Source organism: Ruditapes philippinarum, unplaced genomic scaffold, assembly GCF_026571515.1.
Source record: "Ruditapes philippinarum isolate M1 unplaced genomic scaffold, ASM2657151v2 ctg1873_1_1_1_1, whole genome shotgun sequence".
Lineage (NCBI taxonomy): Eukaryota > Metazoa > Mollusca > Bivalvia > Venerida > Veneridae > Ruditapes > Ruditapes philippinarum.
In genome coordinates this window covers 136182-161175 of record NW_026862884.1, presented here as the reverse complement: position 1 = coordinate 161175, position 24994 = coordinate 136182, and the positions used below count along the sequence as shown (strand labels likewise).

Genomic DNA, 24994 nt, shown 5'->3' with positions numbered 1-24994 from the left:
AACAAACCAAAAAACTGAAAATTTATCATTTGCCCATAATGGTATCTTTAAAATTTAGATAAATTTAAATTTCAAAGACTCTACAAGGAATTATACTTCAATAACATGTTTGTTCTTTTAAGAGTTTTACAATGAAATTGTTCTTTCAGATTTTCATCTAGCATAAATGAAATCTTATAACATTTTCAAGTAATTGTGATATCTTTTTTCTTCAAAATTTGTTATCATTAAAAATTTGTATTTAAGTCATCTGCAAGCAGACCATACTTTTAAAATAATTCCTATAACCTGTGTAACTACATGCAAATGCAAGTTTGTTTGTTTTTTGTTGTTTTTTTCATTTCAATCAATAGCAAAGACAAAGTTTATGAGGACATATCATCACCTTAGTGCAGTAATGGAATAAGTGCTATTAAATTTAATAGGAGTTAACAAGTTATTGCACTAAGGTGACAAATTGTAGCATTAGACAGCTTGTCTTGAATCAATTTTTCATGGAAGGACTTGAACTCTGGAGATCTATTGTGGTTATTTTACATTTTTGACAGAATCTCAGTGATTGCTAAGAAGTATGCGGGACAGACAGACAAAAAGGAAGAATGGTATGGTACAGAATACAAGCTGGAGCCTATACCACAAGAGAAACTCAAGGTTATACGCACACAGAAAAATCAACCTGTTATCTTCATAAATTAACACAGTATATTCTAAAGTCAAAATAATTGTAGTATGTAACCTCAAATTATCAAATATGAGCCGCGTCATGACAAACCAACATAATGGGTTTGCGACCAGCATGGATCCAGACGCAGCCTGCGCATTTTTGACGCACAGTCTGATCAGGATCCATGCTGTTCGCTATCAGTTTCTCTACTTGTTATAGAGTTTGTAAGCGAACAGCATGGATCCTGATCAGACTGCGCGGATGCGCAGGCTGGTCCAGATCCATGCTGGTCGCAAACCCACTATGTTGGTTTTGTCGTGACAGGGCTCAATTATTGTCTAGGACCTTAATTGTAGTCAATTATTTCCTTTCCAATTATAAATATTTTCAACAAGAATATTATTTAATTGACCCTCCTATAGCTGAAAGTATTTGTTTACTTCTAACAGCTAGACCCATATTTACTATTTACTACTTTACACAAAGAAAATACTCACTGTAGCTGGGCACAATATGAATATATAGTGTCATTGAAAAAACAGGCATTTTTTTTTTTTCAAAGAAAAATATCATCTTTACTTGACCCAAAATTGGAATGTAGTTCCAATGCATAGTTTGTATATTCTTTAATTCAAATAAGACAAATTAAGTAGAAATTTAAATTTTAAATACATGTCAATAAATTTCCACGTTAAAAGTATTTTACTTAAAGATAAGCAAAGTATATGTTAAAAATGGAACCAAAAATTATGTGTACTTTTAGATGTGGGAACACCTGTGGTTTCCATGAAAACCTAAGTTTACCAGCTGTAAATGAGTTTATACCAACAAACTTTGACCTTGTTGCCAGGGAGACAGAGGTTTGTATATAAAGAACAAAGAATTAACTTTAAGAACAATTAAAAACAAAATGATTAATTAAATGAGAATTGTTTGATATAGTATCTGAAATTATAAGTAAATTAAACATGAACCTGCAGAGTTTGTTTTATCAATTTTGTTGAGATTTGAATTTTGAACATTCCATTCCAAATTTAGAGATTTCAATATTATAATGTTAATAATTAAGTGTTTTCATAATGGACTTGTTATTGGACTTTAGACTGTCATATTAGCCTTCGACTTTGGCCTCAGACTAATATGACAGTCTTGAGCTCAATAACAAGTCCATTATGAAAACACTTAATTATTGACAGTTTTATTAATTAACTGCACAAAATCTAAAAAAAGTTAAGTACTTAGCAAACAAAAAATAACAAATTTGAACCAACCTTGTAGCAAAATTTTTGGCAGGCCTGGTTAATATACTAGTAGCAAAGTCTCATTACTTTTGGAAATTGCAGGTTAAGTCTAAAGAAATCCACAAAAGATTTATTCTTATATTCTAGCTAGTGGTGAAGTAATTGTAGAATAGAAATTGATGATTTTGTTTAAAAGATTATATGTATACCAGAGGGTTCCTATCCTTTTTAGCTCGACTATACAAAGTATATGGAGAGCTGTCCTACTCGCCCGGGCATCCGCCTTCAGATTTCATATTAAAGTTTTGGTGCAGTAAAATATTTTTCACTATAACTTTTTCATTTCTTAAGGTATCAACTTCAAACTTCAAATATATGTTCCTTACCATCAACCTGTTCCTTATCATCAACCACATCTTATGTGACATAACTCTAGCACCAATATTTCCAGATTTATCTCCCCTTGAACTTAGAATTTTCCTTAAAGAAATAATAATTTTACTCTTACTTCTTTATTTCTTAAGGAATTCAACTTAATACTTCAAATATATGTTCCTTATCATTAACCACATCTCATGCAACAAGGTTCATAACTATAGCACCAATATTGCAAGAATTATCTCCTCCATAAACTTAGATTTTTTTACTAGAAAAATGTTATTTTTAACTATAACTTATTTAGTTTTAAAGGTATCTACCTCAGACTTCAAATACAGATTCTTAACTCTTGAAGCAATATTTTCAGATTTATCTCCCTTTGAACTTAGAATTTTCTTTAAGAAATAACTTCTTTACCTTTTAAGGTATCTACTTCAAACTTCAAATATATATTTCTTATCATTACACACATGTATGTCCATAACTCTAGTGTGACTATTTCCAGAATTTTTTCCCTTGAAATTGGAATTTATGTTTACAACTATCACTTCTTGTCATAAGAAGAAATATATTTATATCATAATTGATTTTTATAATTTTATATACCTTACTGTGTCCAGTATTTAATTAGTTGAGCTTCAGTGTCTCCTGTGACAGCTCTTGCTCTTATAGTTATGTATATTGAAATTAAGATTTTCATATCCTGTGTGAAAAATAGACATGTATGTTTATTATTTTACAGCAAAACTGTGTTCCAGCAATGTTGAAGGTAAGTTTGTCATACAATGTAACATGCTTCACACTTTTTACTTTTTAACGTTCAATATTGAAATTGTTATAAACTGAAGAAAAAGCAAAAGTAATAGGTGATTTAATATGTTATTATTATGATATGATGTGATATTACAAGGTTATTATACATTTTTGAGTACAATACTGAAATCTGTTGGAATAGCACACAGCTGTCAAAACTATATTGGATTAAGAATAGAATCAGTATTCTTCTCAACCATATTAATTGACCTCTTTAATTTACCCACCATTTTTTGACATTTAACAGAACTTTGTCACTTCATTTACAATAAGAATTTAATATGGATTTTGGACTCTCAAAAAATGAAAACAAGAATAGATGGGGTGTGATATGGATTTGATATGAACCTTTTTGGACTCTAGAAAATAATGACAAGGCAATATAGGATGTGATAAAGATTTAAACTTTTTTGGACTCTGGAAATGAAAACAAGGGTAAATTTAAAAGACAGGATCCAATAATGTCTTCTATTAGACCCTCATGTGGTGAAAAAATGCTGAAAAGTTCATTATTTATATCTAAATAAGATGTGAAATAAAATGTGCTGATGTAATATGTGATATTATGTGTTAAATTAATGTACATATGTGTCATACCACTTGATGAAAATAAATCCTGTATTTAAAAGAGGAGTGGTGGCCTAGTGGTTAAGGTGTCTGCCTCTCAACCTAGCGATCATGGGTTCGAGCCCTACTCGGGTCATGATCATGTTTCTTCATATGACACCAGTACTGGTTGGTACCAGGAAGCGGACTCGAAAGTGATAAATATAAGTTGCAAGAACTTGTTTCACAATCAAGATAAAATAAAAATGTTTAAACCAATGTACATATGCAAGATAACGTGTTTTAGGACACAGCAATGACGAGGTTATGGTTCAAACAGGATGACAAATTTCATCTGCCAAAAGCATATGCTAGCTTTGAGTTAACCAGGTAAAATTTGTTAAAATTATGTTTAATAAAAATTATATAACTTGCATACGATTTAACAAGGCACATAAATCAAAAATATAATGCTATTAAAGAAGAAGAGATATTTTCTATTAACATTCACTTGTGTAATATTTGAATTATTAGAACATATAATTATATAGCACATTTTGCTTGCTTTACAATAACCCACCATATTTATTTATTTTAGTCCTTTGGTGTATATAGACCCGTTACATACAAACATGTCAGTGTTGTTTGTTCAGCTGTTCCAGGATTCATTGAACGAATATGCTTATGATGCAGAACTGGCAGGCCTCAAGTACAGCCTGAGTAGCACCACATATGGAATATCTGTAAGTTTTTAGGCACCACATATGGAATATTTGTTAGTTTTTAGGCACCAGATATGGAATATCTAAGTTTTTAGGCACCACAAATGGAATATCTGTAAGTTTTTAGGCACCACATATGGAATATCTGTAAGTTTTTAAGCACCACATATGGAATATCTGTAAGTGTTTAAGCACCACATATGGAATATCTGTAAGTGTTTAGGCACCACATATAGAATATCTGTAAGTTTTAATCAGATGGTTTATTAGTTAAGCTTATGGACAAACACAGCATAATTTGAAATAGCAGCATGGTTGACAGGCTTATGCAGACTTGTAATCTAAGGATTACAAGCTGCGTCGGTTCAAACCCCAGCAAGGGCATGCTGTAGTTTCCTTGAGCATGAAACGTTTCACTCCTTGGTCAGTACTGGAACATACTAGAGAGTATGTCTATAAGCTTACAGCATTCTAAACAATCAAACTAAAATAAATTACATTTGTATGTATAAACTAATCTCAACATAAAATTATTGAAGGAACCAGCTTTTCTTTTTTTTCCAATTTGCATAGTGCTAATAAAACTTAACATGCAGTTTATGTCTACAAGATAATATGACCAGGTTTTCTTACTTTTACACTAGGAAAATAGAAAAATTGGGCAAACACTTGCTGCTTTTAGGTAGAAACACCAGCTTTTCTTACTTTGACCTTGGGTATATTCATATATCAGACTAACACTTGCTACTTTAAGGTAGAAACACCACTTTTTCTTTCTGTTACTTTTACCCTAGGTATATTTATATATCAGGCCAACAATTCGTACTTTCTGGTGGAATTACCTTTATCCTTAGTATATCAGGCTAACACTTGCTACTTTCTGTTTGAAACATAAGCTTTCCTTACTTTAATTCTAGTTCTGCAGAAATTTCAGGCTAATGTTGCTTTCTGGAGTTTTTTTTATATATATATATTTCTATTCCAGCTTTACTGGTGGAGGAGGGCACCTGAGGTCTTCCTCTACCAGTAAAGCTGGAACATCGCCATATGACATATACTGTGTCGGTGTGACGTAAAACCCAAATCAATCAATCAATCTATTCCGCTTAGGTAGCTTTTCAAAAGAGTTAGGTGAACAGAGCAATGGTTTATAGATTTGAGCTCTGTTAAAAGGAGATGCTGAGATGAAAAAATGTAACATGTAAGGCAGGTCATTAGAAGTCATCTATGCAGAAGACCTAGAATAGTAAAATTTGTTATAAGAGGTGTCAGTGGCGAAAGAGAATAAGATTGTTGACTTCAAATATTACTTGCCCCTCATGGCTGTAGGTTTTGAATCCTGTTGGTGCAATGTAAAACCCAACCTTTAGTTGTTATGGCTACTCATTGAAAATTTTTTGCCTTTTGCTCAAATGGATTTAAATATTATTTTTTTGCCTTTTGCTCAAATGGATTTATATATTTATATTTTGCCTTTTGCTCAAATTGATTTATATATTGTTCTCGACATTTCAAAGTTTATATGTTAAAATGTGCTAAAAATTAAGGTAATTTTATTTCTACTCCTGATCCCATATGTGCAGGTGCTTCTATTTCATGTTGAAATTTATCATATTGGTTTGAAACGTAACAAAGCAAAACTGAGTCAAGTTATGTGTTATTTTGGTTAAAGACCCATTATGCCTTAGAAATTATTTTAATTTTAATTCTCAAAAGCTTTTTAATATTGGAATACTTTTATAGTAAACAAAAAGTTACTCATTGGCCAATTACCTGAACCATCTTTTTTATCCTTTGCGTTTTGGCAACAAGTACAGTTATAGTGTATGTGTATTTTGTATGGAAGTCAAAATACTACTTTGTTTACATTTTGCTACTTTCATTACAAACTATTTCTCATTTATCTCTACTTTCTTCTGGTAAAAAGCATCTAAGATTCTCTAACTCCATTATTGAAACATTATAAAATTTATATTAGCTGTATCTAAAGAAAATAAAATTAATTTATTTCTGAGGCATAATGTGCATTTACATTTTTATTTTGAAAAAATGTGTGTCATCGATTACATTATGTTTATATTTCAGCTATCAGTGAAAGGTTACAATGATAAACTTGATGTTCTGTTGAGAAAAATACTTGAGAAAATGGTGTCCTTCAAGATTGACCCAAAACGGTTTGAAATTCTGAAGGAATTGGTAAGTGAATGTTTACTTTACCTAACTTTTACCTTTTTAGAAATATATCTATATCTATGTATATATTTTTTTTTATGTAAATACAGAGTTAGCATAGATTGTACAAAGGATGGATAAGCATATTTAGTTTCCATTGTAATTTGTTCTTTAGATATCTTAATGGTAGTATGGATACACATATAGGAATGGCTAGTGCTAAAGGTATCAAAGGAATGGTAAAAACATGACATATTGTGATATGCTGGAATGAATTACAGTGTTAACATCTTAAATATTGACACTGTCACACGAAAAAAGATTGAAAATGTTTGAATTTAGGGCATGGTTTTACCTTATATGTTTGAACTTTTGAACATAAACAAAGCAATGATATACATGCTTGAACATTGTACTTTAAGTTCAACCTGATACTTGTCATGTCAACAGTGAACTCTGCATTTAACCATGTTTAATCATTGAAACAATAAATAATGTTGGCTGCTACTAACAGATCCAAAGTCTCCTTAAAGAGAATTGTTGGGGTTTAAGCTATAACATCAGTAAATGTGCTGTGATGTTAAACTTCAAGATGTTTTGGGGAGTTTTAATACAGACATTTAGGCAAAATTAAAACTGTTCAATAGAATTTCTTTATACATGTACTTGGCATGTTGTTAGGCTATAATTACAGAAACATTTTAAGCAAAATCAATTGTGGGGGTCACCATTCTTGTTTTTGAGTTATCTGCCCCTGAATTGCACTTTTTTTGCTTAATTCAAGGGCAGATAATTCACTATGAAACAATACTTTATTCTTTTGATTTATCTATTGATTTTGAGGTTACCAGGTCAAAGGTCAAGGTCACAGGGGCCTTGATTTCAAAAAGCTTGTTTTTTTTAAAGAATTTTAAGTCCCTTTATACAAACTGAAAAACTGAAACAAAAATAATATATGGAATTGCATGTTATTATGTATTGTGAACAAGAAAATTTGTAAAAAGAAAAAACAATCCAGAAGTAAAAACAAGATTGTATAGACATATTTATAAGTAATCTTTTCTTGAAATGACCTCAAATAAGTACATAATTCTGATTCAAGGGCAGATAACTCCAAAAGTGAGATCAGTGACACCCAATTTTTGTTTTGCTCAAAATATTTCTGAAATCACATTTTAACAAAATGCTAAGTTTAAAGAAATTCTATTGAACAGTTTTTAATTCTGCCCATATGTCTATATAAAAACTCCTGAAAAACGTCCTAAAGACTATAAAAAGTATGCACTGTATAAATATTGAATTATAGTATGACTGTAAAAAATGCATTGACTTTTACAATGATTATTTGTGACATTACAGTATGGTCGAGGCCTGAAGAACTTTGTTGCTGAGCAACCTCACCAACATGCTGTATATTTTACCTCAGTTGTCATGTCAGAATTACTGTGGACTCAGGTTGAGCTTCTGAACAGTCTAGAAGGTTTGTATTTTGTTGGTCTTCTTCCAATATATTGTTGTGATTGTGTTTAAATATTGTTTTAAGTATAGTAACCCTTTTAGAGACTCCACTGAGTTTTTTTTTTTGACATGCCGGGACTGGAAATAATTTGTCTAGATGTAAGTTCCATTTGATGTAGGTCTAGAACAATAACTTGTGTGCAAAATTTTAAATTAATCGCTCACTCCATTTTTCCAGAATAAATATTCTTACTGTGAAAAATGACCCATTATTGAAAAGGGTTGGAATGCTTTTCACTCAGATTGGCCTAGAATAGCACAAAAGTGAAAACTGAGTATATTTCTTTATTAGTTTTTTGCACATCTTTTTGTTTTAGCCTCCCCTGCTAATCTATGTAAGAATTCAAATTTTACTCTCTCTCTTTTTTTGGTCCTTGAACATGCTAAATACCTTAAATAAACTTGTCCATCTTTCTATCTAGACAATACCATTTATCATTTTGAGGGAAAAATTCCAAAACATATAGTGACTGAATAGCAAACAGCACAAATCTTTGTCTGCACTGGTCGCATGGGTAGAAACGTTTAGCCAGCAAGCCAAAATTTAAAGCAGTGAACTCGAATAACTGTAACATTGTTAAAAAACATGTGAAGCTAAACTTGGGCTGTACTTTATATAAGTTCACTTGCCTGACAAAATGTTTGGTCTCAGATTTAAGGCTTGTGGCTAATATTTGTATAAAGTTTTTGGAATCATGTTCTGTCACTCTACTTGGCATGTTGTTTTATTTAGAAGAAGAGTTACCCATCCTAGTATGCAAAATACAGTAAATGCTTTGTAGTGGAAGATATTTTGTTGTTAAAGTTGTTCAACTTCATTTATGAAGTTTAATGGTTTCCATTACGATATCATTGTTTTGGTCTGAAATAAATCTGAGAAGGTATCATAAATCTTAAGTGTCACTGCAAAAATCTTTACCCCTACCACCCTATATATCTTAATGCACTTGTCCGACGTCCTTCAAGGCAACACCATTTATCAAATTTTAGGGAAATTTTCCAAATATGTATTGACATAATTGTCAGCAGTGCACACTTAAATTAAATAGCTTGGTTGTGTAAGCAGATCTTGGTCAGCACTGGTTGCAGAGGTTAATTTAGTCTCGAACCCTAGCACACTTTTCAAAAATTCAATTTGAATGAGGAAATGCTTATGTATTAACAATTCAAGTAACATTTTGCGTATTTAATGCAAAATTGGACTTAATTTACTATTTGTTATTACCATATCTCTGCCCCCAATAATAGGTGAGCAATGGCTATTGTAAACTAGGTGTTGTGACAGAAAACTTACTATTAGTAACTTGGCTGGTCAAAAACAATATCTTCTGCGACCAACTCCTCATTCATATATTAATGGATATAAGCCAGAATTTCACAGAATGTTCTGGTGAATTCAAAGTGACTTACTACCATGATCTGGAGAGTAAACTACTAGGGCTGGGAACGAATAAGGAATCTGATGTTCGAATATTCGTTTTCCATCTACGGAATAAATATATTCTGACGGAATATAGACACTTCCCATGATTTAGTAACACATAATGCGTGCCGATTTATTCGTCTTCATAAAATTTAAGACAATTATTAATTAATCGGAAAAATTATAGCACAGAAAACAATAAATAAGATAATTAAAATCGGAAAGAATTTAATTATAAACTGTTTAACAGGTAAATTGCAAACTGTGAAACGGGTGCCTTTTTGATCAACTAGACCCCAAAGTTTTCACAGTTAATTGGCGATAATTGTTGACACGTGTCATACAAACGTGTGAAGACCTGGTCAAGTACAGGTTAATGGTTTAATTTACGATCTTAATTGAAATTTGAAAGTTATATAACAATTTTTTTTTCGAATATTCGTATTCGTTTTTCAATGTTCGAATATTCGGTAGTGTTTCGAATATTCGAATATTCGAATATAATTCCCAGCCCTATAAACTACCATTACAGTCACTTTAATAAAAAGCCTTTAATTTAGTGTGATTTGATCATTTTAGACAGACATATGAACATTTTGGGGTTTTTTTTCTTTGATTTTTGGTGTGTTTTTTTCACAGATGTAATGTTTGTGTAAAACTTTGCTCATGCAGCCTTTGTTTATTGACTGATGTTTTTAATATTTGGTAGATAAGAACCTTGTGCGGTCCTTATTTTTAGTAGAGTAAGGTCTCACTTATAAAGGTCAAGGTCACCAGTTAACTGCTTAAAGAAGATTTTATGCTTGCTTATACATATTTTGTTATATTAGCTGATGTCTTTAATATTTAGTAGGTAAATACTAACCTTGTCCTCTAACATTGGATGGAGAAAGGGGTCACTAAGGCCCAGGTCACAAGTGTTAAAAATAGAGTTCTTTAGTTTTGCTTATACAGCTTTTATTTATTGACTGATTATCTTTCACATCTGGTAGATAAATATCTTTGGTAGTCCTCTATTTCTGAGTGGAGTAAGCTGTCACTTTGGTGAAGGTCAAGGTTACCGTTTATAAAATACAATCTTACTGATTCAGCCTTAATTAATTGACTGATGTCTTTCATATTTAGTTGTTATATACTTTGGGTGAAGTATGGGGTAACCTGGGTCAAGGTTGCTGGTGCTAAAATTAGATTTTTACTCTTCTGCTTTTACTGCTTTTATTTATTCATCATACATTGACAAATGTGCAGGTTTCCCCTTAGTGATATTACGTAAGAAATAATATATCCCAAACTGTGATTTTATCGCTCTATTAAATCACTGTTTAGAGTTTGGATGCCAGGAATTATATCACAAGGGCTTAGCCCGAGTAATATAATGATGCACATCCGAACGACAGTGATTTTATCAAGCACTAAAATCACCGATTTGGAGATATTATTTCGATTCTAACACAACATCAACAAATGAATGCTTCCATACCTGATATAAAGCTAAATTGCGCCTGATTTGTTACCATACTTTCAGCGCGTTGCATTTTAGTGGTTATGTCACATGTATATAATGGTTATGTCACATGTCTAAATATAGAACGTCAACAGTGATTTTATAGCATAATAACACACACTTCCAGTTCTTCTATGTTCAATGTGGAAAAATGTGGGGTTTTTTTTTAAATTGTTTATAATAGACAGTGACTTTACGACATTAAATTGTCTTGTTTATTTGACAATACATTGTACTTTTCTTCTTTTTATTTAGTTTTTATGCCCCGGCCATATAATGGCTGGGGCATATAGTGTTACCCTGTTTCGTCATTCTGTCATCATCAGTTTCCATTCATTATCTTAGTAACGGTTGCACACATTCAACTCAAATTTGGCATATGGATATGTCATGAGAAAATACAGGTCAAGTTTGAATTTGGTAATGGTTTGATGATTTTTGGCAGAGTTAAGCCCCTTTTACTTTGAAAATAATATGAAATTTTCAGTTTCCATTCATTATCTCCCCAACAGTATTACACTTTCAACTTAAATTTGACATATGGATATGTCATGAGAAAATACAGGTCAAGTTTGAATGGATTTAGCTCAATACAGGATTGGAGCAGTACCTCTAGACGCTTGCAGAAATCATGATCACAAAATAGACAAATATCGTTTTTTTCGCCGATTTTTACATTTTTCATTCATTATCATACATAAATCGGTGTGAAAAGATGAATTAGACCTATTTCAGTTCATTCCGTTGGGTAAAAAGGCAAGATTTTAGCATTTTATGATTCAAGCGCCTTGCCCGGTATATACCGGAATACGGTATTTAGTGTGGTGCTCCAATCCTTTTTTTAGTCTCACTCAGTTTGAATTTGGTCATGGTTTGATGATTTTTGGCAGAGTTATGCCCCTTTTACTTTGAAAATAATATGAAATTTTCAGTTTCCATTCAATTATTCCCCAACGGTATTACACATTCTACACAAATTTGATATATGGATTCGTCAAAGGAATGCACAGGTCAAGTTTGAATTTGGTCATTGTTTGATGATTTTTGGCAGAGTTATGTCCCTTTTACTTTGAAAATAATATGAAATTTTCAGTTTCTGTTTATTATCTCCTCTAGGGTATTACACATTCAACTCAAATTTGACATATGAATACGTCTAAGAAATACCCAGGTCAAGTTTGAATTTCTGTCATGGTCGATGATTTTTGGCAGAGTTATGCCCCTTTAACTTTGAAGAAAAAGGAAATTTTCAGTTCCCATTCATTATCTCCCGAACAATTGTACATATTTAACTCAAAATAAAGATATGGATATGTCATAAGAAGGCATTGGTCAATTTCTAATTTTGTCATGGTTTGATGATAGCTGACAGAGTCATCCCTCTTGAACTTCAACTTTGAAAAAAAATCAGAATTTTAAGTTTATTTCATTATCTCTCCAATGGTTGTACACATTCAACTCAAATTTGATATATAGATACATCTTAGGAATAAGCAGTTCAAGTTTTAATTTGATCATGGTTCAATGATTTTGGACAAAGTTATCTCTCTTGAATGTTGGAATAATTTTGAATTTTCAGTTTCAGCACTCATACTTTTGTGGAAATGTATGTAGCCATTATTTTGCCTATACAAATATACAATATGCATTTTACAAAAGCTTAACTCTGAATAGTTTCAGTGCCTTGAACTTTGTTTAAAAAATGGTTTGTGTTAATATTGAATAGTTTTAAGGGCTTTGAACTTAAAATGAAAAAAATAATTTGTGCAAACAAATTTGGAACTAAATATTATAACATCTGAAATTTTGGCTGCATGCGGGGGCATCTGTGGCGTGACAACACATTTCTAGTTTTTTTAAGTTTCATAAAAATGTGAATGAGTTTTTAGGTTTGTTTCTTTACAGTACTTAACATTATTTTATAAGTACATTTGTGAACATAATATTTGATTATTAGTTACCGATTTTATTCCCTGATTCAGATATTCCTCTTTCTTTATTCAGAGGTGACATTAGAGAAGCTTACATCATTTCTACCACAGCTGTTTTCAAAGATGCATATAGAAGGATTGGTGTATGGAAATGTAACCAAACAGGTATGTGTTAAACGGATATATCTATCTTGTCACTTGTCAGTGTAATTCTAGATCAGAAGGGATTGTTGAATTTATAAGGTAACAGGTTCTCAGATTAATTAGATCATATACATGTATTTACATACAGGTGTATATATCTCAGATATATTAACAGTTTTTAGATAAAGAACACTTTTTGGTTTGGTGTATGAAGCTATAAGCTTATAGTGGCCGCATGGCCAAGTGGTTAGCACGTCAGACAAGGAATGTAAGGATTGCTGACCTCGTGGGTTCAAACGCTGTCAAGGGGCAAGCCGTTGTTTCACATTCATTGCTTAGTACTGGTTGGTTCCAGGAACAGATTTGAGAGTGTTTCAATAAGCTTGTAGCTATCAACACAATAAACTAAAATAAGCTTATAGACACACTTTTAGAATCCATTCAATATTATTACTGAGCAATGAGTGTAAAGTGTCATGCTCCAGGAAACAACTTCCCCTGATGGGGTTTGAACTCATGCAGCTAGCGGTCATTTTACCTTTTGGTTTATGTTTTCATGTTTTGTTATTTTGTAAGTTTTTTGAGCATGTAAAACTCTGATCTGCTAGGAACATTATTATATGTAGCTGAATTAAAGATCCTGTAACACATTTTTTTCATGGTTTTATTTCATAAATATGATGCAAGACATTCCTTGTGTGAAAATGTTGGTGTAAATCTTACTTTGGAAATATTTAAAATTATGTTGATATATCATAAACTTAAGATCTGTTATTCAAATAATTTAAAATCAAATGAAATATTTGTATGCTTGATTTTGAGTTATCGAAAAGTGACCAAAAAGAGAGAAAAAAATAATTCAGGGGCAGAAAACTCAAAAAGTCAGATGGCAATCCCCTATTGTTTTTCAACAAAATTGTTTGAATTATGTTTCTCTTTAAGCATGCAAAGTCACCATCTAACTTTTTTGAGTTGTCTGCCCCTGAAAGTTTTATACTTGTCAGATCATTTGCTAGTCAGATAAGACCAACCTTAAAACATACACATAAATTGGTCAATCCCAGTTATTATAATTGTAATAAAGTGCAGTGGTGATGCTTTTAATAGGACAGAGACCAATAAAGTACAAAGGAAATATAAGTGAATTAATATCAAATAGACTATACCATGTGTCAATAATCATAACACCTTCTTTTAATTAAATGATACAATCCTTTGAAGTGTAATCCTATGCATTGTTGTATAGTCGTGATTATTCAAAGTGTAAAACAAGCCTGGTAACTTATATCAGTATATCTTTAAAATGATATGTTATATGTAAAAGATTTTGCGATGTCATAGCTAATTACCACACCCATTACCGCACCAAGTCTTAATTTGAGCCGTGTCATGACAAAATCAACATAGTGGGTTTGCGACCAGCATGGATCCAGACCAGCCTGCGCATCCGCGCAGTCTGATCAGGTTCCATGCTGTTCGCTTACAAACCCTATTACAAGTACAGAAACTGAAAGCGAACAGCATGGATGCTGATCAGACTGTGCGGATGCGCAGGCTGGTCTGGATCCATGCTGGTCGCAAACACACAATGTTGGTTTTGTCATGACACGGCTCAAATATGGCTTATACAGTGGTGATAAAACTTACAGCTATAATGAAGTGCTATGACACAACATTGAACTTGATTTTTTAAAAATAAAAAAGTATTAACGCTATGTTTAAGTTACACATTAAAAAACTTATGTTTTGATGATGTCAATAAAATATCTGAGTTTGTATGACAAACTTGTCCTTTTAAAAATAAATCCACTACCTACTTTATTTCAAGAAGGCAAACCAGCCAAAAGTAAAAAGTCAATTTAGACTAGAATTTTTATATTATGCTTGTATTTTATTACTTATGTTCATATTTTATAACCAGATGTTAGTATTTTGGTATGTTATTACCCAATATTGGTACATGTGTTTATAACCCAGTGGTGATATTGTTTTTCCTAGTGTTGGTATTAAATTACCCAAATATTGATATTTTATTTCCTATTGTTGGTATTTCATGACCCAATGTTGTTATTTAGTTACCCAATTGTTGGTATTTTATTACCAGAAGTTAGTATTTTATGACCCAGTGTTGTTATTTAATTACTCAAATACATGTATTGGTATTTTATTACCCAGTGGTGGTATTTAATAATCCATTGTTGATATTTCATGACCAAATGTTGGTATTACCAGTGCTAGTATTTTACTAGTATAAGACAGAGTTGCTATATAAGACAGTGGCTAGATTTTGTTATCAAGACTGTGTTGCTATTTTATGAAGTCTGATCAGGATCCATGCTGTTCGCTTACAAACCCTTTAACAAGTAGAGAAACTGATAGCGAACAGCATGGATCCTGATCAGACTGCGCAGATGCTCAGGCTGGTCTGGATCCATGCTGGTCGCAAACCCATTATGTTGGTTTTGTCATGGCGCTGCTCAAATACTCATTGGTGTTATTTTATTACCCTATAGAAATCAATAGAGATGACAGATCTGGTTGAGCATATACTCAGGGAGCATGTGTCAACAAAAGAGTTGTTAACGAGTCAACGGAGACGTCTCAGAGAGATTCAACTTCCTGATGGTATGCTAGATTTATGTTTTAAACTAGTTTTTTAATAAAACATAAAACTTTTTAGCAAATAGCAACTCTGAATTTGAAAACTAACCATTTATTCAGTAATTAAGAAATAATATATCCCAAACTATGTTTTTTTTTTTGCTAAATAAAATCACTGTTTGGAGTTTGGATGCGAGGAATTATATCACGACATCAACTAATTTATGCTGCTGTACCTGATATTCAGCTAAATTGTGCCGGATTTGTTTCTGTACTTATTTTCAGGGCTTGCATTTTTAGTGGTTACGTCATATATATATAATGATTAAGTCACATGACTAAATATAGAAGGTCAAACTGTGATTTTATTGCATAAAAACACACACTTTCTGTTCTTCTATGTTCAATAGGAAAAATGCTAACACGACATTGACAAATAAATGCTGCTGTACTGGTTGGAGACCATCAACCGTACACTTTTGAAACATTTTTCCATACAGATTTCATAATTTTTAATGTAGAGACAAAACAATTTGACACAGTTCAGCTAGGTTCTTGTCCTAACTAACAAACTAGTTTGTTTATTTCTGATTGTATTGACACTTATATCTGAGGCTCGACAAGGAGGGTATCAAAATTACCTAAATTGTCTACACTACAGTACCATGTGTTCGAACAGATATGTACATGATGTGATTTAATTCAGATAAAAGCTTGGGTGTTTTAATATTTGATTTGTAACATGATTTACAATATGTCAGCAACAAATGCTGAAGTTTTGGATATTCTATTATTCACTCCGCAAATAATTATAGCTGGTATATGAGGTCAGGCATTGCTTTCTTGACCCCCGAATTTCAACGTCAACATTCTTGAAATAGACATTAAAATATTACCATTTACGGAGGTTGAAATAAATTTATTTACTTAATTCTAATAGAAACATGCACTTATTGTTGATAAAAAAGTGACTGACAACCACTGAACAAAGAAAATACTAAATTAACCATTTTCGGGGCCGTCCGGGTTTGATGGTTGTCCGGTTTTGGTGGTCCCCAACCAGTACCTGATATTAAGCTGAATTGTTTCCATACTTATTTTCAGCGCGTCGCATTTTTAGTGGTTACATCACATGTCTTTTGGTTACATCACATGTCTAAATATAGAAGGTCAACAGTGATTTTATTGCATAATAACACATACTTTGGGTCCTTCTTTGTTCAATAAGTAAAATTAGGGGTGTTAAAATTACCAATAATTTTACATGTTTGTTTTGTTTTGTAGGTTGTTATTACGTGTATCAAGAGACAAACAAAGTACACAAGAGTTCTAGTATAGAGATATATTATCAATGCGGTCAACAAGCAACACATACCAATATGCTGCTTGAATTGTTTGTCCAAATTATCAGCGAACCATGCTTCAATATATTACGTACAAAGGAACAATTAGGTAGGTCAATCTTTGGTATTAAGTACATGTATGTAATAAGTATATTAACAGTTACTATACTAATGTTCCTTTATTCTTCAATTTGCATTATTTAAATATTTCTATATGAAAACAACAATATATTTACAATATTGTACAAAATTGTCAAGTAAGTTATTGCAGTATTATCAAGAAGGCTGACTTTAAAGTACAAAAGTTCCATTGTCTAAACTATGTCAAGTCAGTAGATAATGGTATTCATAAATCATCTAGGACGTTTTTTGAGAAACTTAATATACAAAATATTAGAAGAATGTTTTTGTGTTACCAAGAAAGAACTCGCATCTGGAATAAATAAATGACATTTCCAAATAACAAATAAGCTGTTATTCAAAATAATAAAGTACAAGACTAAGTGTATTCTACATAAAACATTTTGACATTTATATGTTGTTATTTTATTTATTGTTGTTTTTATACAAAAGTTCATGTGCTTAGCCTTAAGGATCTTAAACAATGGTTAAATGTTGTACAGCCATGATTTCTCTTACAAATCTGCCCAATTTACAGGGATGCCAATTTTCCACAGAAATCCATGGATTTCTAGGTCAGTGGACCACTTTTGGGAAACTACACAGCTAAATTTTTCAGGACAGTACAGTAATTTTCATGTGTTTGAAGATGACCCTCTATATAATTTATGTCATTGTTAAACAAAATTTTTATTGATTATTATTTATATAAAGTAACTAATAAATCATTGTCAAAAGCATAATTTACCTATATACTGCAATACATGTATCAGATATTTTTGCAAGGTCATAATTTCGCAAAATCAACATTTTTGGATGAATTGGTGAGGTTAAATTTCTACTTTCATTTCTGTTAAATTTATTTGATACTTAGGTACTTATTAAACATTTCTTTTCAAGAAAATCATACATTTTGCAATATAAGTGAATTTTAATCCCTTGTGAAAATTTGAAATGTTACAGCATAAAATACAAATATGGAACCTGTACTATATTGCAGTTGAATCATAAATGTTCATTGATTGCAAGTTTTGGTGCTTTCACTACTTGGGAGAGGGGGAAATGAATTTCCCATTGTCCATAATGCTGTCAAAAGAGGATACATTTCAAGATTAAAGTTATTTAAATTGTGACTTTGTATGAAGCATAAATTTTTCATTTATTTACATGAAATAAAAAGGTTGACTTAATAGCCTTTGACCTTCCCTTGTGACTATCTAGAATGAAATGTTTTATCTTTATTGGAATAGTATATGTACTTAAAACTGACTTTGTGAAGATACATACTTCATAATTGTAATTTTGTCTTGGTGTCATGACCCCTGTGAGGCTTGAACCCATGACCCCTGTGAGGCTTGAACCCATGACCCCTATGAGGCTTGAACCCATGACCCCTAGGTTTAGAGGCAGACACCTTAATCAGTAGATGACTGCTGTCCAATTCCATTACATGCTATATTATCTATTCAATATACTTATTAGACCATTTTTCTGTCTCTGGATTAAAATTGGTTCAGTAAAAGCTATTAAGCCATAACAATGTTGTTTTTGCTGAAGTTCTGACAATAAGTTTGTCATTTTGAACATTAAGACAATTACCCTAATGTACCTTAATGTACCAGCATTAGTATTGTAAAATTACCTGCATCCTCTCTGAGTGTACAAGTCTGGTAATTCCTGGAACAAATGACTGATTGAAGCTTAATATTGCCCATTAGTGGAATTATTCAGGAACCACGCTCGTTATTGAGGAGATCAAGTAGACCATTGTTCTGACCATTTTTGTATTATTTTTCATGTACGATTGTAATGACTTTTTTCTGAATATGGTAAAAAAAACAGCAACATGCGATTAACCCATATCAAATGATGTTTTTATAGCTTGAAAAAAAAATTTGTATGCTATTTTATATTAGTATAACCATGAGAAAAAAACAACACATTTATAGATTATAATGTTATGTACTTTTCCGAGTAGTACAACTATTATAGTTAATAGTATAACATGGTAGATATTGTTGGTTATCCTTTTTGATGTTTTATGCATGTATTGAATTCTAATTGGTTGATTTATTGATATTTATTGGCCATGTGATTTATAATAATTTCACAGCTAGCAGGCATTGCTCAATCAGTTAAAGCGTGAGACATGTAATCTTAACATTGTGGGTTCGATTCCCTGACTGGCCAAATAAAATTACTTATCAGTCTTTCGGATGAGACTTTAAATTGAGGTTTGGTGTATTTAGTAAAGCAAGAATGACGTAAATGATGAATGTGATTGGAAACTGTATTACAGACAGTCTTGACTAAATATAACATAAATGCAACTGATACTATAAATATAAATTTTATTGAATTAGATTTTATTTTAACTTTAAATTAAACTACTAAAATAATTGGTTTAAAGGGTGTAACAATCATTTTCTGTGCTGATAGTAATGGATATCTATCTATTTCAAAATTCAAGCAAAAAGAAAAAAATGAAAAAGAAATAAAAAAAATATGAAAATACATGTACAATGATTGACATAAGTTTGTGGAAATTAATTTTGCACTTTGTTTGATTCTTCTTGGGATTCCCTAGCTGTTGCTTATTTTAATTTTAATTGTAGGTAGCTTAAAATAACACTCAAATCTTCAAAACATATAAACCAATGTATTTTTATTGGTATCTTGCCTAGAAAACAAACATCTCTAAAATTTGATGAAGTTTAACACTAATGCTTTATCAGTAAAAGTAAGCTGTACTGGATCGAGGAAATGATAAATAGCACCAAAACTGCAGGGGCGTAGCTTGAAAGAAACCAATGTGTAGGCAATTGTGTTAGGGGGGTCCGGGGGCATGCTCCCCCGAAAATTTTTGAAAATCTACATTGCCACAGCTGCATTCTGGGGTATGTTAAGGCATGTTTTGAAGGACAAGAATTAATTATTTTGCAGCATTTTGGTTACATTTTTAATCAATATAAAGATGACCATACTTATATCACTTACTCAACGCAAAGCTACTGTGACATTTTGCCAAAAAGAGCTTTTTTTCTGTATATAACTTTGGGGTAATGATATATGATTCCAGAACTATACATTTAAAAAGAACAAATTTATGCAAATATTAAAGCAAGCATCAAAATTTAAAAATTCAAAATAAGGTTGTCTAAATATATAATTAGAAAATAATGATAACAAAGATCAGCAAGATCGAACGTCATTAACTAAACGTACCCTTAATAATACAATCGGTTGATGATGAAATATCTAACACACACAAACAGCATCCAATACATTTTCTCAATAAGATTTTATGCTCCCATAATTCATGAATGAAAGCATCTTTTTATTGTTTATGGTGAAACATATATAGAACATAGAATATGACGGTTTACGTTAAGTCAAACATATAAAGAAAGTAAAGACAAAGCAAACTTACAACTCTAGTAATTCAATAAGTATGTTACCTACAGTAATGTAAGAAAAAGAATTCAGAAGTGATAATTTAATTTCATTGTTGTGAAATGTTTGTAAATGTTACTTTATGTGCAATGTAATGAATAAATAAAATATCATTAAAATATAAATTACGATAAAAGAAATAATTGCATCGCTAGCTTTAAAAGCAAACTCTCCACCACTACGCTAATTAATGCAGATTTTGATGTGTATTCAAACACATTACTTGTATATATTATATACGTACATGTATAATTAAAATACATTTTCAAGAAAATTATGTAATTGCACAGATTATGTTTCACGTTTACTTCAAATCGACTTTATGGAATTGCCAGGTTTCAATTCTACTTTATGTTTTGTGCGGAGGTGCAGTTTGAACAGAAAACGTACAAGTAATTAAATCATGAATACCTTAAGAAGGAAAGAGAATAAGAAAGACAAGATGGCAAGGCTTCATTAGAAAGATATCGCTTAGCCTCCTTGTCAGTTGTATAAAGTTAGCTAGCACTACTGATATCTGGATATGGCCGATCATTGTCGTGCATACTTGTAATAACGAAGCCCTCATGCAAAAACTTTTGTATTGTCAAAAACTTCATCCGTCTCTGATAGGTTTTACCACAGAACAACTTTATAACACGGCAACACTTTGTTATGAAATAAAACTCGATATATTTTCATATGTGGTGACAGTTTATTTTCTAAAATTAGGACCTACACATATATACCGCCCTTACCCTTAATTTTTTATTAGCTCACCTGTCACAAAGTGACAGGGTGAGCTTTTGTGATCGCTTTTCGTCCGGCGTCCGGCCGTCCGTAAACTTTTGCTTTAAATGACATCTCCTCATGAACCACTGAGCCAATTTCATCCAAACTTCACAGGAATGTTCCTTTGGTGGTCACCTTTAAAAATTGTTCAAAGAATTTAATTCCATGCAGAACTCTGGTTGCCATGGCAACCAAAAGAAAAAACTTTAAATATCTTCTTTTAAAAAACCATAAGAGCTAGAGTTTAGATATTTGGCATGAAACATCTTCTAGTGAGTGTCTACCAAGTTTGTTCAAATAAAAGCCCTGGGGTCAAAATTGGCCCCGCCCCTGGGGGTCATTGATTTTCCCTATATGCATATAGTAAAAACTTAAAAAATCTTCTTTTAAAGAACCGTAAGAGCTAGAGCTTAGATATTTGGCATGAAACATCTTCTAGTGAATGTCTACCAAGTTTGTTCAAATAAAAGCCCTGGGGTCAAAATTGGCCCTGACCCAGGGGGTCATTGATTTTCCCTATATGCATATAGTAAAAACTTAAAAATTCTTCTTTTAAAGAACCCAAAGAGCTAGAGCTAAGATATTAAGCATGAAACATCTTCTAGTGAGTGTCTACCAAGTTTGTTCAAATTAAAGCCCTGGGGTCAAAATTGGCCCCGCCCCGGGGGTCATTGATTTTCCCTTTATGCATATAGTAAAAACTTAAAAAATCTTCTTTTAAAGAACCATAAGAGCTAGAGCTTAGATATTTGGCATGAAACATCTTCTAGTGAATCACTACCAAGTTTGTTCAAATTAAAACCCTGGGGTCAAAATTGGCCCGCCCCGGGGGTCATTGATTTTCCCTATATGCATATAGTAAAAACTTAAAAAATCTTCTTTTAAAGAACTCAAAGAGCTAGAGCTAAGATATTTAGCATGAAACATGTTCTAATGGGTGTCTACCAAGTATGTTCAAATAAAAGCCCTGGGGTCAAAACTGGCCCCGCCCGGGGGGGGGGGGTCATTGATTTTCCTTATATGTGTATAGCAAAAACTTAAAAATCTTCTTTGGAAAAACCCAAATAGCTAGAGTTTAGATATTAAGCATGAAACATCTTTAAGTAAATATGTACAAAGTTTGTTAAAATAAACGCCCGGGGGTCAAAACTGGCCCTGCCCCAGGGGTGACATTGTTTTTAACTACATGTATATGTGTATAGTAAAAACTTTAAAAATCTTCTTTTAAAAAAGCCAATGAGCTAGAACTTAGATGTTTAGCATGAAACATCTTCTTATGGGTGTCTACCAAGTCTGTTCAAATAAACAAATAAAAGCCTTTGGGTAAAAATTGGCATGGGGGTGGGGGGCCTATATACAGGTGAGCGACCTCAGGGCCATCATGGCCCTCTTGTTGCATTTTTGTGATCATTTAATTTTTCATTTCTAAGAAAAAAGTGTAGGCACGTGCCTACAGTGCCTATAGGAAGCTACGCCACTGAAAACTGCTAGGAAACCATTAGGCATTTAAATAAAAAATTTATTAATATAAATTTAAGGAATGGTAATCAAGCATAACAAAAATTGAATAAATCTTTGATTTTATTAACATACAGTTTTTACCTTTTGTGTCTGTCCTGTCATTACACAGAACATCGGTAGACTGACTCAACAGTGGAATGTGTAGGCATACCACTATGGGTTCGAATCCCGGCATGGACTTTGAATTTTTTCATGTGAGGAAGCTATCCAGCTAGCTAACAGACTGTCAGTGGTTCTACTCAGGTGCCCGTTCATGCCTGAAATAATGCATGGAAGGGCACCCAAGGTCTTCCTCCACCAGTGAAGCGGGAACGTTGCCATATGACCTATACTGTGTCTGTGTGATGTAAAACCCAATAAAACAAACAAACAAATGTTGGGGCATCGGATCTGTGTCCAGTCTGAGTCACATTTTTTGGTTTTGTTTGTTCCTTGAGTGTTTATTTGCTTTATTGATATAATATTTTCAGGTTACATTGTGTTCAGCGGTATACGAAGACAGAGTGGTGTACAAGGTTTGAGGGTTATTGTACAGTCTGACAGGACACCAGAGTATGTGGAAGGCAGGATAGAGGCATTCCTACACAGTATGGAGGTTGGTCATTATAGATTTTTGCATTAGAAAATGCATTTTGTTTTCCTTCATATACCAGAGGTTTTCATTATAAGCAGACTAGTGTATAATTATGTCTGTTGATATCTCTATGTCGTTTATCTTTGAATTATACTTGTTTGGAGACCAAGACACTGTAATAACAACTTTCTATGTCATTAGATTTTGGAATTTTTTTTACATATACATTGTATGATATTATGATGAGGTAGAGAACTGGTTATAAGATTATAGTAAGAAGTTCAGGAGTCTTGGTCAAACTTAAAGCCACTGGCCTCCAGATGGTAAAATGCAAAAAAAAAATCAAGTTAACTGTAAACACTGATCTAGTAAGGTTTAATGTGTAAATCCATTTTTACTGACATCTTAATTCAAGAAAGAATGTTGACAAAAGTCTCAATTTATCGTGTTTTTCCTTTTCATAATCTACTAACGCAGTAGCCAATATAATTAGGAGTAGATAATTCATTTAACATGATCATGTGTCACATTACAGTGGTCTGTAAAAATTCTGGTATCCGGTATGCCTAGGGTCGTGTATCAATTTATGTAATTGTGTAAGCCCTTATCATATTTCAAGCTTAAGTTTAAATCAATAAATTGGTCATCATTTATATGATATAATTAATCAATAATAATTTTTGGTGCCACAAATAAGTACAAATGTCGAAACAAAAGAAGTTATTCGTTTCCCTCTATGTTTGATGTGATCCCGGATTACGTGATTTCCGGATCACAGGTTACAATATTGTCAGATCAGAGTTTGGAGGACATATTCATTAGAAACAGCTTAAAAGTAACATTTCTATGTTTATTTTATTAGGAATTTCAGATAAGTTAAAATGAAACAAAGTGCCTAAATTAAATTTTTAAAACTTTTTATTGCTTAATTTGCAGGAGACGTTCAATGAAATGAGCGAAACTGAGTTCCAGAAACATATATCTGCATTGTCTACAAAACGACTTGAGAAACCGAAGAAGATGTCAGCACAAGCGTCCAGATATTGGTCGGAGATTGTATCCGAACAGTACAACTTTGACAGAGGTATTTTACTTGACCTTCTATGGAAAAGTTTGCCACCTGTTTATTGACTAAATGCGTTAAAAAGCACTAAAACCAACAAGTGAAATTGCGCATGCACTTTGTTTTCTAAAATATTTAGTTTACTTCACCTTTATTTTGGTTGAAACCACATGGTTTTAGATGTTAACAAAAACAGAGGGTGTTATCTTTGTGTAATGTATAAAGAATCTATACATTTGACATCTAAACGAAAATTAAATCTGTTTCGGTAAAATTATGATTGAAAAATATCTCTGACATTTAGATAATTCATTTGAAAATGCTGACTGATGTTAAATTATAACCAAATCCTAATTAATTCATTACATTTTGTATTTTCATTTCAACAACCTTATTGTTTCATTTCAACTACCTAATAGTTCAATTAAGACCAAAGTACTGTATCCATTCTGTGTATTCTGACTATTGTGTTCAAGTCATCCATTCTGTGTA

General features: G+C 32.0%; 1 protein-coding gene across 1 annotated transcript in view; it reads left to right on the top strand.

Moving 5' to 3' along the window:
- The window catches only part of LOC132720501 (insulin-degrading enzyme-like), a 53493-nt gene that overhangs the window by 17004 nt on the left and 11495 nt on the right, over positions 1-24994 (top strand). The window contains 13 exon segments of the mRNA XM_060704657.1: positions 549-651; positions 1428-1436; positions 1438-1524; positions 3026-3052; positions 3950-4032; positions 4241-4385; positions 6450-6560; positions 7896-8016; positions 12986-13077; positions 15570-15681; positions 16942-17109; positions 23336-23460; positions 24376-24523. Of these exon segments, the coding sequence (XP_060560640.1) occupies positions 549-651; positions 1428-1436; positions 1438-1524; positions 3026-3052; positions 3950-4032; positions 4241-4385; positions 6450-6560; positions 7896-8016; positions 12986-13077; positions 15570-15681; positions 16942-17109; positions 23336-23460; positions 24376-24523 (1331 nt within the window).